Raw genomic sequence first — 14,346 nt, forward strand, 5'->3', positions numbered from 1 at the left:
GATATCGAATGAGGGGAATAAGCTCGGAGTTCTTTCCCTTTGGATAAGCTTTGTTGTTTTTTTTTTTTTTAAAGAATCTATAATATATAATTCTCTTCTTCCCTAATCAGGTCAGACGAGAAGTAAATGGGAAGATCACTCTCTTATTTTTGCGGATAGTCACCCCACGGAAAAAAAACAAGAGGTGGGTGGGGGGGGGGGGGGGAGAACACGTTTTCACAGCTCGCTACGGATGGCTGCGCGCTGGACTGTCAAACCCTGCCCGCTCCCATCCCATGCGGGAGGTTTGGACTAGGAAGTAAACTATCGTCAACTCTGAAGGAACATCCGAAACATGTAAAACATTTTACAAACACTAAATAGCAGGGCCGGACTTACGTATTGTGGGGCCCTATTCGAAACGGATTTCGCGGGGCCAAGTTTGGGTAGGAAAGCGGACAATAAGTGAAATTTAAGAGTTTGTATTAGAAAATAAATTCGTCTTTGCATTTTATTCATTCTTTACTACCTACAGAATTACTTTACGAGCCTTGCGTGTAGCAAAGTCATACAGTATATCATAAAAATTCTGTTTCCCACATAGATCCCGCTCATTAGCAAGAATTACCAAAAGTTTCAATCTATCTTTGAGAATTATTGACATCAAGTAATTCTTCATTAGTTTGAGGTGCGAGAAGCGTCTTTCACCTGATTACACAATTACGGCTAATGCATAATGACGTTTTTATTAATAGCGCGTAGGATTGACGTTTTCCATATTGAATGACACCCCAAAATGACAATTTTTTTCTATGTATTTCCGTATATTTTAAGGACTTTTTCGTATATTTTGCAATTTCGGGAGATTTCCAGGAGTTCCTGGTGAATTGACAGGAAGGCGCGGGAAATCTGTTTTAAGTTATAAAATGGTTTAATTTAATAATGTATACACCTTGAATTAGTGCGGGTCTTATGAAAGTGCGGATCCTTTGAAAGTGGGGGCCCACTGCGGTCGCATAGGTTGCAGTGGCCTAAGACCAAATAGCGGCGTATCCCTCAACAGTTTAAACGTAGTCACAAAATAGCAGGGGCGGACCGTTCTAACCAAGAAATATCACTCTTTTTTTTTTAAATTTCTATCTCACGTTAAAAAAAAAGGAAGGGGGGGGGGGGTAATCTACTCTGTTGTAACTATCGAGGCGACAGAGCAAGCCCAAGAGTTTGGACACCATGGCAAGACCACTCTTTTATTTTTGCAACTCGGACGGAGAGAGTTATCCTAGGTAATTTAAGAGTCGAAAAAGAAAAAAAGAGGGGCGAGGAGCAAGTAGTATTCATCCGTCACCAAATAGCATAACCGGACTTAACCATTGTAGAGCCCTGTGCGAAACGGATTTCGCGGGGCCAAGTTTGGGTAGGGATACGGATAATAAGTGAAAATTGTCTTTGCATTTTATTCATCCTTTACTACGTACAGAGTTACTTTACGAGCCTTGCGTGTAGCGAAGTCGTTCAGTACATCTATTTCCAACATAGATCACGCTCAATACCAAATGTTTCAATCTATATACGAGAATTGTTGACCTCAAGTAATTCTTCATTAGTTTGAGGCGCGAAAAGCTTGTTTCACCAGATTACACAATTACGGCTGATGCATAATGCCGCGCAAAAGATTGCCCTTTTCCATATTGAATGACAATTTTTGTGTATATATTTTCGCATATTTTAAGGACTTTTTCGTATATTTTGCGATTTTGGGAGCTTTCCAGGAGGGTAAATCGACAGGAGGGCGCGGGAAATCTGTTTTGTTATAAAATGGTTTAATTTAATAATGTATACACCTTGAATTATAGCGGGTCCTATGAAAGTGCGGGTCCTATGAAAGTGCGGGCCCCACTGCGGTCGCATAGGTATCAGTGGCCTAAGGCCGGCCCTGCAAAATAGCGCGTATGCTACGCGGCCGGTCGACTAGTTTTTTTATATTTGGCTTGTTCAACTCGCAGTCAAAACACTATTTTCCACTCCGAACTAGGGGAATGATAGTCAGATACTAAGTAACGGACCAGTGATCTCGAATTCAGATCCTAGGTTGACAATAGTGCGGGGAGCGTGGGGGTGTAGTAAAATATTCCTACCTGCAATCCCTGGTCTTGTGAATACCTTTCATTCCAGGAGGAAGTCGATTTCACGCAAATGTCTAGTCGATAATTTGGTTTTTACAAAACTGTGTCATTACAATCACGTGACATTGTTGTTCTTTCCAAGCTTGAAACATTGCATAGTCTATTTTTAACCCATAATTGAAAAGGCTAAGTAATTGACATTGTTGACATGACTTTATTGGAATGCTAATTGATTGTCAGCCAGGTATATCTAATCAGAGCTAAATCAGCGAAGGTACCAGGAAGTTAAAACCATGGCCCAGAGTCTATTGGAACGAGAACGCAGATCTAGAGATCTAAAAAGAAAGAGAAGCCACTACCTGCTTGATGTGTAGGTCTCTAGTTCAGGGTACCCTGCCACGTGTGGGCCCGAGTGGAAGAATATATTGGTGGGCCCTCTTCCCCAATATGTCGAATGTAAAGTGAGACAGAACAATTGAGTAATTTGAATGTATTGGTAAATTTACCAAAAGACATTTCAATACAAGTAGAGTAGCCTTTTTTTATAAGTAATAATGTCTTTAAGTTTGATTCAGTCAGGACTCGGACAAATAATAGCGTCTTAAAAGTCAATGTTTGTACAATTTCTTCAAAGAATTAAACGACTTAAAAGATGTTTCAACTGACTAAAGAAATGTTTTAGGAATTCTACATTCTACATATTTACATTCCTAAAACACTTATAGGTTTAAAACTTTTAAATATTGATACAAACTATAATCAAATTCTACTTCCATCATTAAACAGAAACTAGATCGAACATTTTTCTGGCCTTCTAAGAAGCAAAGTCAGTAACCAGTGGCACCATGACAATAAACCTGATGGTGACCATTTCCTTACATTTAGATACTATGGGCTGTTGGTATATTAACTCTAGCTTCAAACACAGGGTTAATGTTTTAAAACTAATATAAAGTTTCGTGCCACGTTTTGGATATTTCGAGAGGGAGCTTTTCAGATTCTACACGCCATTACTTTTTACAAAAGCGCATTTTTTTCTTTAGTGTCATCCTTAAGTTCTCACGTGGGTCCCAACTGGTCAAGAGTTATGGGCCCAAGTGCAATCAAGCCCTTTGCGCCATTGTTGCTACACCATGGGCTGTGGGCCCCTAATGGTCGTGGGCCCGGGCTCATTGAACCCCTTCGCGCCATGGATGCTACGCCACTTGTTCAGGGCCGGCCTTAGGCATAGGCAAACTAGGCAGCCGCCTAGATAGGGCCTCCGATTGGTGGGGGGCCTCGCACAGGACTCGAAGACATTTTTTTTTAGAGAAAAACAATCGCGAAAAACGGATCAAATATCCAATGGAGCAGAACTCTTTGGCTCTATGCCAGGGGTTCTCAGCCTGTGGGTTGCGACCCCCTTGGGGGGTCGATTGACCATTTGCCAAGGGTCGCCTAAGATAATCGAAAATATGGATTGTTATTGTCTACTCTTTCTATTGCTGTATTTGTGTGTGGAGGGGGGGTCGCGGCAGAGTGGGGGATTGTAAAAGGGGTCGACGTATAACACTAATACGAATTGTATGTGAAAGCTCTTTCTCGGAGAACAGATAATTCATATTCAGTCAGCCATGGTGCAGATGATGTAAAAGTCTTTTTTTTTTTTTTGGACCTACTGTTAACCCTTAAAACGCCTGAGGTAGTTTAGCCTCTAAACATCAGAATTGTAATTCCATTTTGTATGCGCTTGTTGTAAAACAGCTCAGCACTATAAGGGTTAACGAGGGTGTCATGTGGCTAGTATAGCAAGCTTTACTTTTCCCCCAACTAACGTCAGGTACCAGTAAGAGCTGGGCGGACTCAGGGGCGCCCTACAGATTCCGAATTTAAAAATGCCAGTGTTGACAGAAACCCTCCGGTTTGGAAGCCAAGCACTTTACCACTCGACCACCGCTAAACCTTCTCAACGGAAACAATGTACGTGAGAACTTGTTGCACAGCAAGAGCTTGAGTTTTTTCTGGGTTTTTTTTTTGGGTTGGGGGGGCGAATTGTTTTTATACAATCTTTTTTTTTTATTACTGTCAAGCTGAAAAAAATTATGATTCATAGAACGACAAAAAAAATATTGTTACGAATCTCACTATCCAGGCTCTCTGCAAACTGCACCTGAACCTTAAACCACCAACTTAAAGAACTTGACAACTCAGGGCTCCAAAGTAACGTAACAGTCCAATAAATTACAGCCAATACTGAACAATTGGCAACACGTAACACAGGCTGTACAATTCTCTCCGTATCAACCGTACCGACGTATCAACTCTTGCACTGGCCTCTCCGTCTCGTTCCGGGCTTGCTCTGGGTTCAACAGTTCAGGACTGACTTCACAGACCAAGATCAAGACGCCGTTCGTCTCAACTGTACTTGATAGTTCTCCGCACTGAACCGTCGTAATGCTCCGTACAGAACCACACCGCTGAACTGTGCTGTAGTCAACCGGACTGTAGTTAACCGGGCTGTAGCGGACCTTCTGTCGTGAACCGTCTTGACTGCGACACCTCCGCTCTTTATGTAGGGTCCCTGCTGGCCTTCGAGAACCGGACGGAACATCGCTTGACGTTTCTAGCTTAGTCACATGATTACATCCCTCGTGACGCTCCTGAGCTCTGTTCACGACGGCGATCCTTTCCGAACCGTCATGTTGACAAATTTTCAGCTTGATCCGAGATTTGATGTCGGAGATATAACGTGAACGGAGTTTTTACCAGACAGACAAACAAACAGACATACAGATATAAGCTTTTTTTTTTAAAAAAAAAAAAAGAATGTATAGAGATGTTGTTTATCTCTCCAGGTGTTTACACATTTAACAAACAAGACCAGGGAGCTATTCATTGGCATTGTGTGGTAGTCTCTGTGCCAGAGTTAGCTGCGACTCATCGACTATTACAGCTCCGGAACACCCTGAAATGTCGCGGCCAGTGAACTGATCACGTGGTCCTGGACAGTATGGGCAACTGTCTGGACGTCACTCCGGACCCACTCTCCAAGGGAGTGAAGGCAGGACACCTTCGTTCAAGTGGCGCCCACAGTCGATCTGCGCCTTCGTTTGGTGGTGAGTATTACAATATTTGTATTCTATCATTGTCCTGTAATATTAAATGTCAAGATCAAGGTTCGTTTCATTGTATAAACAATTTTTACTTTTCGAGAAACAGTTATTTTCCAATAGAACTAAAAAAATAGCCAAGGGAAATAAAAACAAGCAGAAATCTTTCCAATAGAAGATTATGGTTCTTTCCCTTCTCTTACGCAAAACACCACCGGAAACTTAAATCTTTCGCTACCAAAATTTTTTGGCTAAATGTGTAATTAGACCTAGAAACAAAAATATTTTCTACTTTCTAGTACGTTTTTCAATATAAGCATTTTTTTAATTATTTAAATTTATATATATTGTGTGATATGATCTAAAAATTAAACAAAATAAAAATGTGGTCCATGAAGGTATCTGTATATCTGTAAGGTCAGTTGTTACTGTTATTATAAAAGAGCGAGTATTCATTCTTTGGCGCAGCAAGGGTCGAGTTTCGTTAAAGAGAAACAAAATTCATAGTAGTCCCTTTATCAGTTTCCACCGAGGAATTTTCTGGTGATGTGGCAGGTCTGCAGAAGTTGAAAAAAAGTTGAAAAAAAGTTGATGAAAATGTTAATTAATTTTTGATTTAATTCGAATTTTAAAAGAATATTCGCTGCTTTCAGGTTCCACCCATTCTCTCTTGCGAACCAGCGCCTTCCCCCCCTATAGTCTGCCTGGTCACTTGGTTCCAGCGTACGCTACCACCTCGGCCCCCAGCATACCATCCTTCTACCAGCCAGTTCACCCATCCTTCTACCAGCCGATGCACATGCACTACCTCGACGACTTTTGGACCAATGGATTCACGTCTGACAATTTCGAGGAAGTCAGACGTCACAAGAAATATCGAAAAGTTGGAGCGGACTCGATCATTGAAGGTAGACAAAACAATATTTTTTTAAACCATTTTTTCCCTTACATAGGTCTACAATGATTGTGTAAAATCTGTGTGTATATGTGTTTGTGAGTATGTATTTGTGTGTGTGTGTGTGTGTGTGAAAAGGAAGGGAAATGAATAACTATCATAAACTTTTTTTGAGCAAAATCATTTTTGAATTATAAATTTAGAACAACACCACCGTTAGAAGAATCGCTAAATTTAGAGTCACTTCAGGACAGGAGACTAAAAAAAGTAAAGTAGCAGAAACACATACAGGGCCGGCCCTAGCAGTTGCGGGGCCCTATGCGAAACGGATTGCGCAGGGCCTAGTCTGGGTAGGGATTAGGGGTGCACCGGATAGTCGCTCCGGCTCCGGCTTCTGCCGAATATCCGGCGTTTTTTACTATCCGGTGCTATTCGGCTCCGGTCGGATATCACTACCGGATAGTAAACCGGATAGTAAAAAATACACCTATTTAATATGCATAAAGTGGACCTCGTTCCATTAATGTCTGTTGTAGAATGTATTAATGTTTATATTAAAACAAAATAATGTGCTTAAAAATAGAGCCATTATGAATATGCACCAAACATCGTTTATTATAAAGACAAGGCGTGTTAATAACTTATTATAAATAGAAATGAAACTTTACATCATAAATGCGCTTTACATACAGAGCAGCAATGGCTGACACTTTTTTCAATTTGTCTCGACCTTTGAGTAGGTTAGTTAACATGTTAAAATGCTACATTCCTTGACTACGTCAAGCTGACCAGACGTCTGTCTAGCTGTGCGGGTATATCTCCAGAGGTAGAGATGAACAACTCCCACCCCTTTTATTTGTTTAGTCCATCACATTGAGTTTTTTTTTATAGGCAGGTGACCACAAGTTAAATACGATGGACGTAGGTTTAATGTCAGCGTATTGACACTCTCTAGAGGTCACACCTTTCGAGGGAACTGAGTTTGTTTATTTAGTAGTTAATCTTTATTAGGGGGGCTGGACTACAAGAGCCACACCTCTAAGGTAACCAGGTATATTTCCAGATGAACAACACTAGACACATCCCATTGAGTTCATTGATTGACAGGTGACCACAAGTAAGATACGATGGACGTAAGCACTCTCTAGAGGTCACACGAGGGAACTATGTTTGTTTACTTAATAGCTAATCTTAATTGGGGGGGGGGGGAGTGGACTGAACTTCAAGCCTAACATCTACACGGGTATCCGGACAAAGAGTTTGCTTATTTGGAGAAAAATCTTAATCACGGCTAGAGGCCACACCTTTTCAAGTGTGCCGAGTTACTTGAACATAAATCTCAATTAGTAAGCTGGACTAAAGATCACACGCACCTAAACGAGTGACCTTTAGCTACACAGAACACAAACCGCGAGATTATATAGCCCAGTAAGCCAGTAACTAATTATTTTGTAGAAGACACGACCAGAGCTATATCTTGAAATGGAGAGCTAAACACCCCCTACTCTTTATTTCTTTGGTCCTTGACACCCAATGTATTGATAGACATTGATCATTTTTTTAAGCCAGAATGAAAAAAACACAACGTGCTAACAAAGGATATTACACTGTCAATAAATATTTTTCTAACGTGTTAACTTGAATATTACTCCTGCAGTTAAGTGTCTTGATTTGATATCAATATTCTTTATAATTTGTGACAGTCAATTAACTCCCTGTTATTACTAATTTTTGTTACTTAAGATGCGTACTTAGCCACTGTGTATCAGGCTAGGACAACTTTTACACACCTGACATCCATAGGCTTACTATCGTTCCCTTTTGTAACAGTTACTGAAACCACGAATAAAATAATTAATAAGTAATAATTAAGGAAGCTGTTTCTAACATACGTTCTTTGCATTTAATGTTTCTTACGTACGTTCTTTGCACAATAAAATAAAACAAAGATGTGCATGTTTGCTTGTGTGTATTTTTTTTTGCCTTGTATTAAAACCTTTAGAAAGAAAGCTAATTTCATTGTTTAATTCTTTTGACTTAATGAATAACGGAAAACCTTACAGTAAATTGTAAAATCGCATAAAATAAATTGAATAATAGTACCGCAGTTAGATCTAGCAAACAAAGAAACAATATGCTGGAGCGTAAAAAAAAACAACCTTGACCTCTAACTAGTGGACGGGTATAATTTATCTACATGCTTGACTGACCATGCCAATGTGTTATCTTTTTTGACTGACACCCAACTCTATTGCGTGCGTATGCTCAAGGAAAAAACAATGCGTGATGGTTAACACAAACAACTATACACACTACACTAGGATTACATGTGTAGGCTTGCTAGGTATATCTGACCAGGTTGTTGGTCTGAAATTCATGAACACATACATCCGACCACTATACAAGGCAGATTGCAATTTACTTATGAGAGATTTACATTAGTAACTAGTTAAATATATACTAACATTATTTACATTGACCTTCCTACACACATCCTTTACAGTTGGTGGCATCGTACATACACACAGACACACTCATGCTATACCGATTTTTAGAAATACTGTTAAGCTTGAATAAATCAATCAGTAACAGAGTTTAAAACAATACGGTATATAAAAGGAAAAAAAACCAACCAATATAGGTATTTTATATAACAGTTTCGTAAAATGTTCAGCAACACAAGCTATTAACAAGACACTTAGGTATCCGACTCCGGCTCCGGCCCCGGCCGAATATCAAATTTTACTATCCTGTCATATCCGGCTCCGGCCGGATATCAAAAAGTACTATCCGGTGCACCCCTAGTAGGGATAAGCATAATGTCAAAATTAAGATTTTTTAAATAAGAAAATACTTTCGTCTTTGAAATCAATTTTTATTAAATGAAAGCTCACACGGCTGTTTTTATTTTTTGGCACTTCACAAATGACAATCTTGTCCATTTTTCAGGAGATTTTAATAATTTCAGGAGATTTCCAGGACTTTTTCGTATATTTTGACTTTTCTAGAGATTTCCCGGAGGCCCTTGAAAACCAGGAGGCCGCGGGAACCCTGTCATTATATATAAGCTATAATGGTTTAGTTTAATAATTTACACAGAATAAGGGCGGGGCCTATGAAAGCGCGGGGACCACTGCGACCGCATTGGTTGCAGTGGCCTAAGGCCGGCCCTGAACACATAAGACATCAGGCTATAATTAAATAATAATAAATTATAGTTGCAGTGCGAAGTCGAGAGGCTAAGTACGCTTGAACTTGGCTTGTCCCGATCTACTTATGAAGGGGGCTCAAGGTTCCACACCCGACTCGAGCAGAGTTGTGTTTACTGAGCGCCTAAAGGCAGCACGGAAAACCTTCTCCCAGATATCCCCTCCCCCCCACTGGTCCACAAATGAGATTGGACCAAAAGCGCTCTGAGTATGCTGTAAGCACGAAAGTAGCGCTATATTAAAGCTATAATTTATTTATTTATTTTAAAGTTTTAAAAACGCTTGCTTTCGAGTCGAAGATTAATGAGATTCCAGTATTTTTATGCCCCCTTTTAGTCTAAGTTACTTCATATTATAGTTTTTAGTTATAAGCAAAAAAATATCTAGTGTTAAGTCTATATTAGATACAAATATCTGTTGGCTTCTCTAGACCTACGCTTTCATCTTTCATTCTTCCAGACGTTACTGAGCGGCAAAACAAGGTCAACAGAAAATATCTTAACTCTGTCATCATTACTACTAGTCTGAACCCAAATGAAGACGTCATCAAGGGAGGTTCTCAAATCATAACCTCAGGCAAAGCCCCACTGATTCAAAGTGGCGTCATGTCTAATAAGAAGACAGTAGTGACATCTACAGTACCTGCGCCACCAAGGGCAGACAAGGTCTTAAACCATATCTTTTTTTAAAAATTAAGCTTTGAGTGGGTCGAAAATTTTGCCATTCACAACAAAATCATGTCTTGAATATTCCTTGCAAATGGGCGTATCCGATAGGAATCCGACGGGGGCCGCCTGTGAGTTGTTGTGATAAAACACAAACTCTCTTTGTAATCTTTTTTTTTTTTTTTTTTAATTAAGCTTTGAGTGGGTCGAAAAGAAAAGTCTATAAATTGGTCAGAAAAGTGTTTATTGATTTCAATAGACTAATATAAATAAGGGATGTGTGGACGAGAGGCCAAAGCTGCTTGGCTACGCTAGGTTTGGCCATATAACATTGCTCGAGTTTGTGCTGAGTTGTCTTTGCTGAGCGCCTAAAACGGAAAACCTTTTTCTAGATACCCCTCTCCCTAAACAACTGGTCCAGAAATGAGATTGGACCATAGCGCTCTGAGCATGCTATAAGTAGGGAAAATGCGCTGAGATTACTCTCTTATAGCTCGGCCCAGGTATCCGGCAATGTCCTGTAGGGTTTGATTGACTCCGTACAGGGCAGGACCCCCCGCATGCATCAGTTCTATTGTTTAGATGACTAGTCGTGTCTTCGATATCTCTATTGAGCACCTGCATCAAGCTTAATCAAAGGTTACGTCAGAATTCACAAAGCTGATACAGACCAACACTCATACTAAGACTAAGACTGCTTATTATTTATTGATCCGTACGGAAATTTGTTGTAATTACAAGACATCTTTTCTCATATAAAGACAACACAACAGAAACATAACACATAAATAGAACAGACCAGTGGCGTAGCTACCAATGTGCGGGTGGTGCGGGCCGCACAGGGCACCAAGTGGAGAGGGGCACCAAAATTCCCCCAGTTTGTATTAATTTCCTATTTCCCTGAGCTTTTCAGTAAAAACGACTAATTGTATGGACACGAATAAACATAAACTACTGTATTTTAAAAATGAACTAACGATTTATAAACCAGTCATGTCGCTATTTTGTTTCATCTACTTGACTATTTCTTCAATACAATGTAAGCTATAGAACAGTTTGAATCTAATTTACTACATTTATTTCGAACACACAGCACATGTTGTTACTACACTGATCAATGCTCTGTAATATAAAGAAGAAGATAGGCCAACCTTTTTTTACTTCATTGTTTAGTCCATTGGTTGAATCTAGATATTGAGTTTACAAATATATTTCTAAACTCTAGCTCTAAACCATTGTCTTAGTATATTCATTTCTTTATGATTCTTTATAGTTTAATTTTGGAAATAATTCTATTGTAATGTCAATATTTTTAAATAAGCTAACCTTTGTTTTCTACGAGTTTTTTTAAACTAACTAGTATAATACTGTAACGTAAAAAAAAATGATGAACAGTGCTCAAGGCTGACTAGTCAGTCTGGCGCCTCAAAACCATTTTAAGCTCAGACGGAGAAATCGGCATATCTGGTTCTGTCCGGTCTGGGTAGACTATAAAGTCTAAAGAAGCATCGTTGCCAGAGTCCACTGACTATAGGCGAGCTGTTATTGGGTATGAATTAACTGAACAATTAAAAGCAACAAAGCAAGATGAGACGGTTATCATTGAATCCAGAAAAACATCCTGAATGATGAAAAAGAAGAAAATACTTCAATACCGCAGGTTCTATAGACTAAAGGACAGCACACAAGCATGTTTTTAGCACACTCCTCAAAAATTCATACTGAACAAGCTGAACCATCAGACAGTGTAAACAATACAGAAAGCAGGATAATAAACTCTAGACTGAACGACATTGGAGTTTGGCCTGATCTCATCACAGATAATATTCGCATACACCTTGTCACTCAAGGATCTGAAACAGTTCAGCGTGTGGACAGTAAATTCAGAGAGACATCAAGAATCAGCAAAAGGAAAGGCTAGAAAGCTTTCAAAGGCTTGGTTTTTCCGGCAAATGTCAAACGGCGAGAAAGTTCTTAGAAAGTGGATGTGTTATTCGCCAAAAAAAAAGAATCCTTATTTTGCTTCCCCTGCATACTTTTCTCAGCAAGATCAAGTACCAAATCTTCATTTAAATCCAAAGATGGATTCAATGAGTGTTGGAGGGTATCTCCGAAAATAGAAAAACATGAGACCAGCAGAGCTCACATTCAGTCATCGCTTGATTGGAGTGAACTTGAAGTTTGACTGAGAGTAGGGAACAATATTGACAACAAGGCCCAAGATTTGATCATACAAGAGACAAAAACCTGGAGAGTTAGTAAAATTACTATCAAAGTACGATCCACTCTTGAGGGAGCATGTGCTTCGAACTAAGCTTTATTCCAGACCGAATACATACATGTCTCCACAAATACAAAATGAATTTATTACAATATTGGGGGATCACGCTAAAAAACAAATCAAATTGCCAAAAGCGTGTGTTCAGATCTGAGAATCAGTACAGAACCTCAAGAACGTATTGGCCATAAGAAAAAGATGCCTGGTGAGAAAAGTGACTACTCTGTACTTACACACAAAGAAGAGCTACGAAGGGAAATTTATTCTACCTTGGACAGGATTGTTCAAGAAATAATCACCCGATTAGAGCAACTTCATGATGTAGTAGATAGATATGAATTTTTGTCGCCTTCCCAGCTATAGAATCCTCAGGTCGAAATCCATCTCGATAGTACTCCTAGCGACATTGATAAAAACGAATTTCTGCTGGAGCGAAAGAGGCTTCAACGTTTTGTCTCAGTTTCATCTGAAGCCTCCGAACTTCCAAAAACAAGGACCTGTTGAGCTCTTGAAATTTATTAAAAAAAAGATCAGCTAGATGATTCAGTCCCGAATATCGTCATCGTGATTCGCATATTTTTTACTATTGCGGGAAACGTCGCTACATGCGAGAGAAGTTTTTCCAAACTTAAACTGATCAAGAATTACTTGCGATCAACGATGACAAATTTACGACTCACTAATTTGTCCATTTTGTGCATTAAACAAGAGCTGGTGGAAAAAATTTATAAAATTATTGATACTTCTGCCAGCAAGAAAGCGCATAAAATTCATTTGTAGTATGTTTATGTAAAAGCGATTTTTTTGAATTAACAATATTTGATTAATGAATACATATTATTTTGAACAAAAAAATAAGGTTTTGCAATGTTATTGATTAGTTGTTTTTTTTTGGGGGGGGGGGGCATCAAGATGAGGTACCGCCCCAGGCACCATATACACTAGCTACGCCACTGGAACAGACACAAGAGTTCACACACGCCATAATGGTTCTAGATATAAGAAATGAGCATTCCGACCTCAGACTTGATAACAAACTAACATCAAACATGGACATCCACTAAGCAGGCGGTCACAGGGCCCGCATAAAATATCCCTTTCAGGCTTTGCGGTCTATAGGGGTGTATAACGTTGAGATATTATGATTCTGTGGCCCGCGGTTAACAAGGGGGTCGTGTGGCCAGCACAACGATCAGCTGCCTTGACTTTCCCAACTAATGTCAGGTACCCATTAGAGTTGAGTGGACTCATGAGTAAAAAAAAAATGTCCCCTTTCGGGTCTTGCAGATGATGTTAAGGTTATCTGTTTCTGTGGCCCATGGTTAACGAGGGTGTCATGTGGCCAGCATAACGACCAACTGCCTTTACGTATCCCCAACTAATGTCAGGTACCCATTAGAGTTGTGTAGACTCATGAGTAAAAAAAAATGTCCCATTTCAGGCCTTACAGATGATGTTAAGGTCATCTGTTTCTGTGGCCCGCGGTTAACGAGGTTGTCATGTGGCCAGCATAACGACCAACTGCCTTAACGTTTCTCCAACAAATGTCACGTACCCATTAGAGCTGGGTGGGCTCAGAGGCGCCCAAAGATCCCGAAATTAAAAATCAAGTCACCAGGATTCGAACCCTGAAATCTTTATCCGTCGTTCCATACACATTTCAGACACCTGTGTTTAAAAAACAAAGCTTATATTGAGTAAAGGAAGAGGACTGCCCAATGGCTGCAATATATTTCAATATTGCTAGATTTATCTCCCTTTTTATGTATAAAACAAAATTAAGTAATTGTCACTAATTGATTAACTATTTCTATATGATTCATGTGCTGTTTTCGACCCCAAACAATGGCGTTAATTTCAACATGATCCGAGATTGGGAAGTGGGAGATAACAACAGACAGAGTGAGATGGTAGAAGCTTTTCAAAACAATAAGTCTCTTAAACTTGAGTCATTTATGTCTTCAATATACATATACATTTTTATATGACAGTCTTTTTGCTTTATATAATTTAATTAATTAGTATTTTTTAAAGTATCTATTTTTTTTTCCTCTGTATATTTTTCAAATAAAAAAGGTTAAGTTAACTATATAATTAGGAGTTATTTA

At 39.3% G+C, this 14,346-nt stretch overlaps 1 protein-coding gene across 1 annotated transcript in view; it reads left to right on the forward strand.

The window, feature by feature from the left end:
- The window catches only part of LOC106079858 (uncharacterized), a 46,752-nt gene that overhangs the window by 7,624 nt on the left and 24,782 nt on the right, over positions 1-14,346 (forward strand). Inside the window, exons 2-4 of the mRNA XM_056006242.1 lie at positions 4,937-5,197; positions 5,845-6,099; positions 9,755-9,960. Of these exons, the coding sequence (XP_055862217.1) occupies positions 5,092-5,197; positions 5,845-6,099; positions 9,755-9,960 (567 nt within the window). The 5' untranslated portion in view covers positions 4,937-5,091. The remainder of the gene's footprint in view (positions 1-4,936; positions 5,198-5,844; positions 6,100-9,754; positions 9,961-14,346) is intronic.

The sequence above is a fragment of the Biomphalaria glabrata genome, chromosome 12 (genome assembly GCF_947242115.1).
Source record: "Biomphalaria glabrata chromosome 12, xgBioGlab47.1, whole genome shotgun sequence".
Classification (NCBI taxonomy): domain Eukaryota; kingdom Metazoa; phylum Mollusca; class Gastropoda; family Planorbidae; genus Biomphalaria; species Biomphalaria glabrata.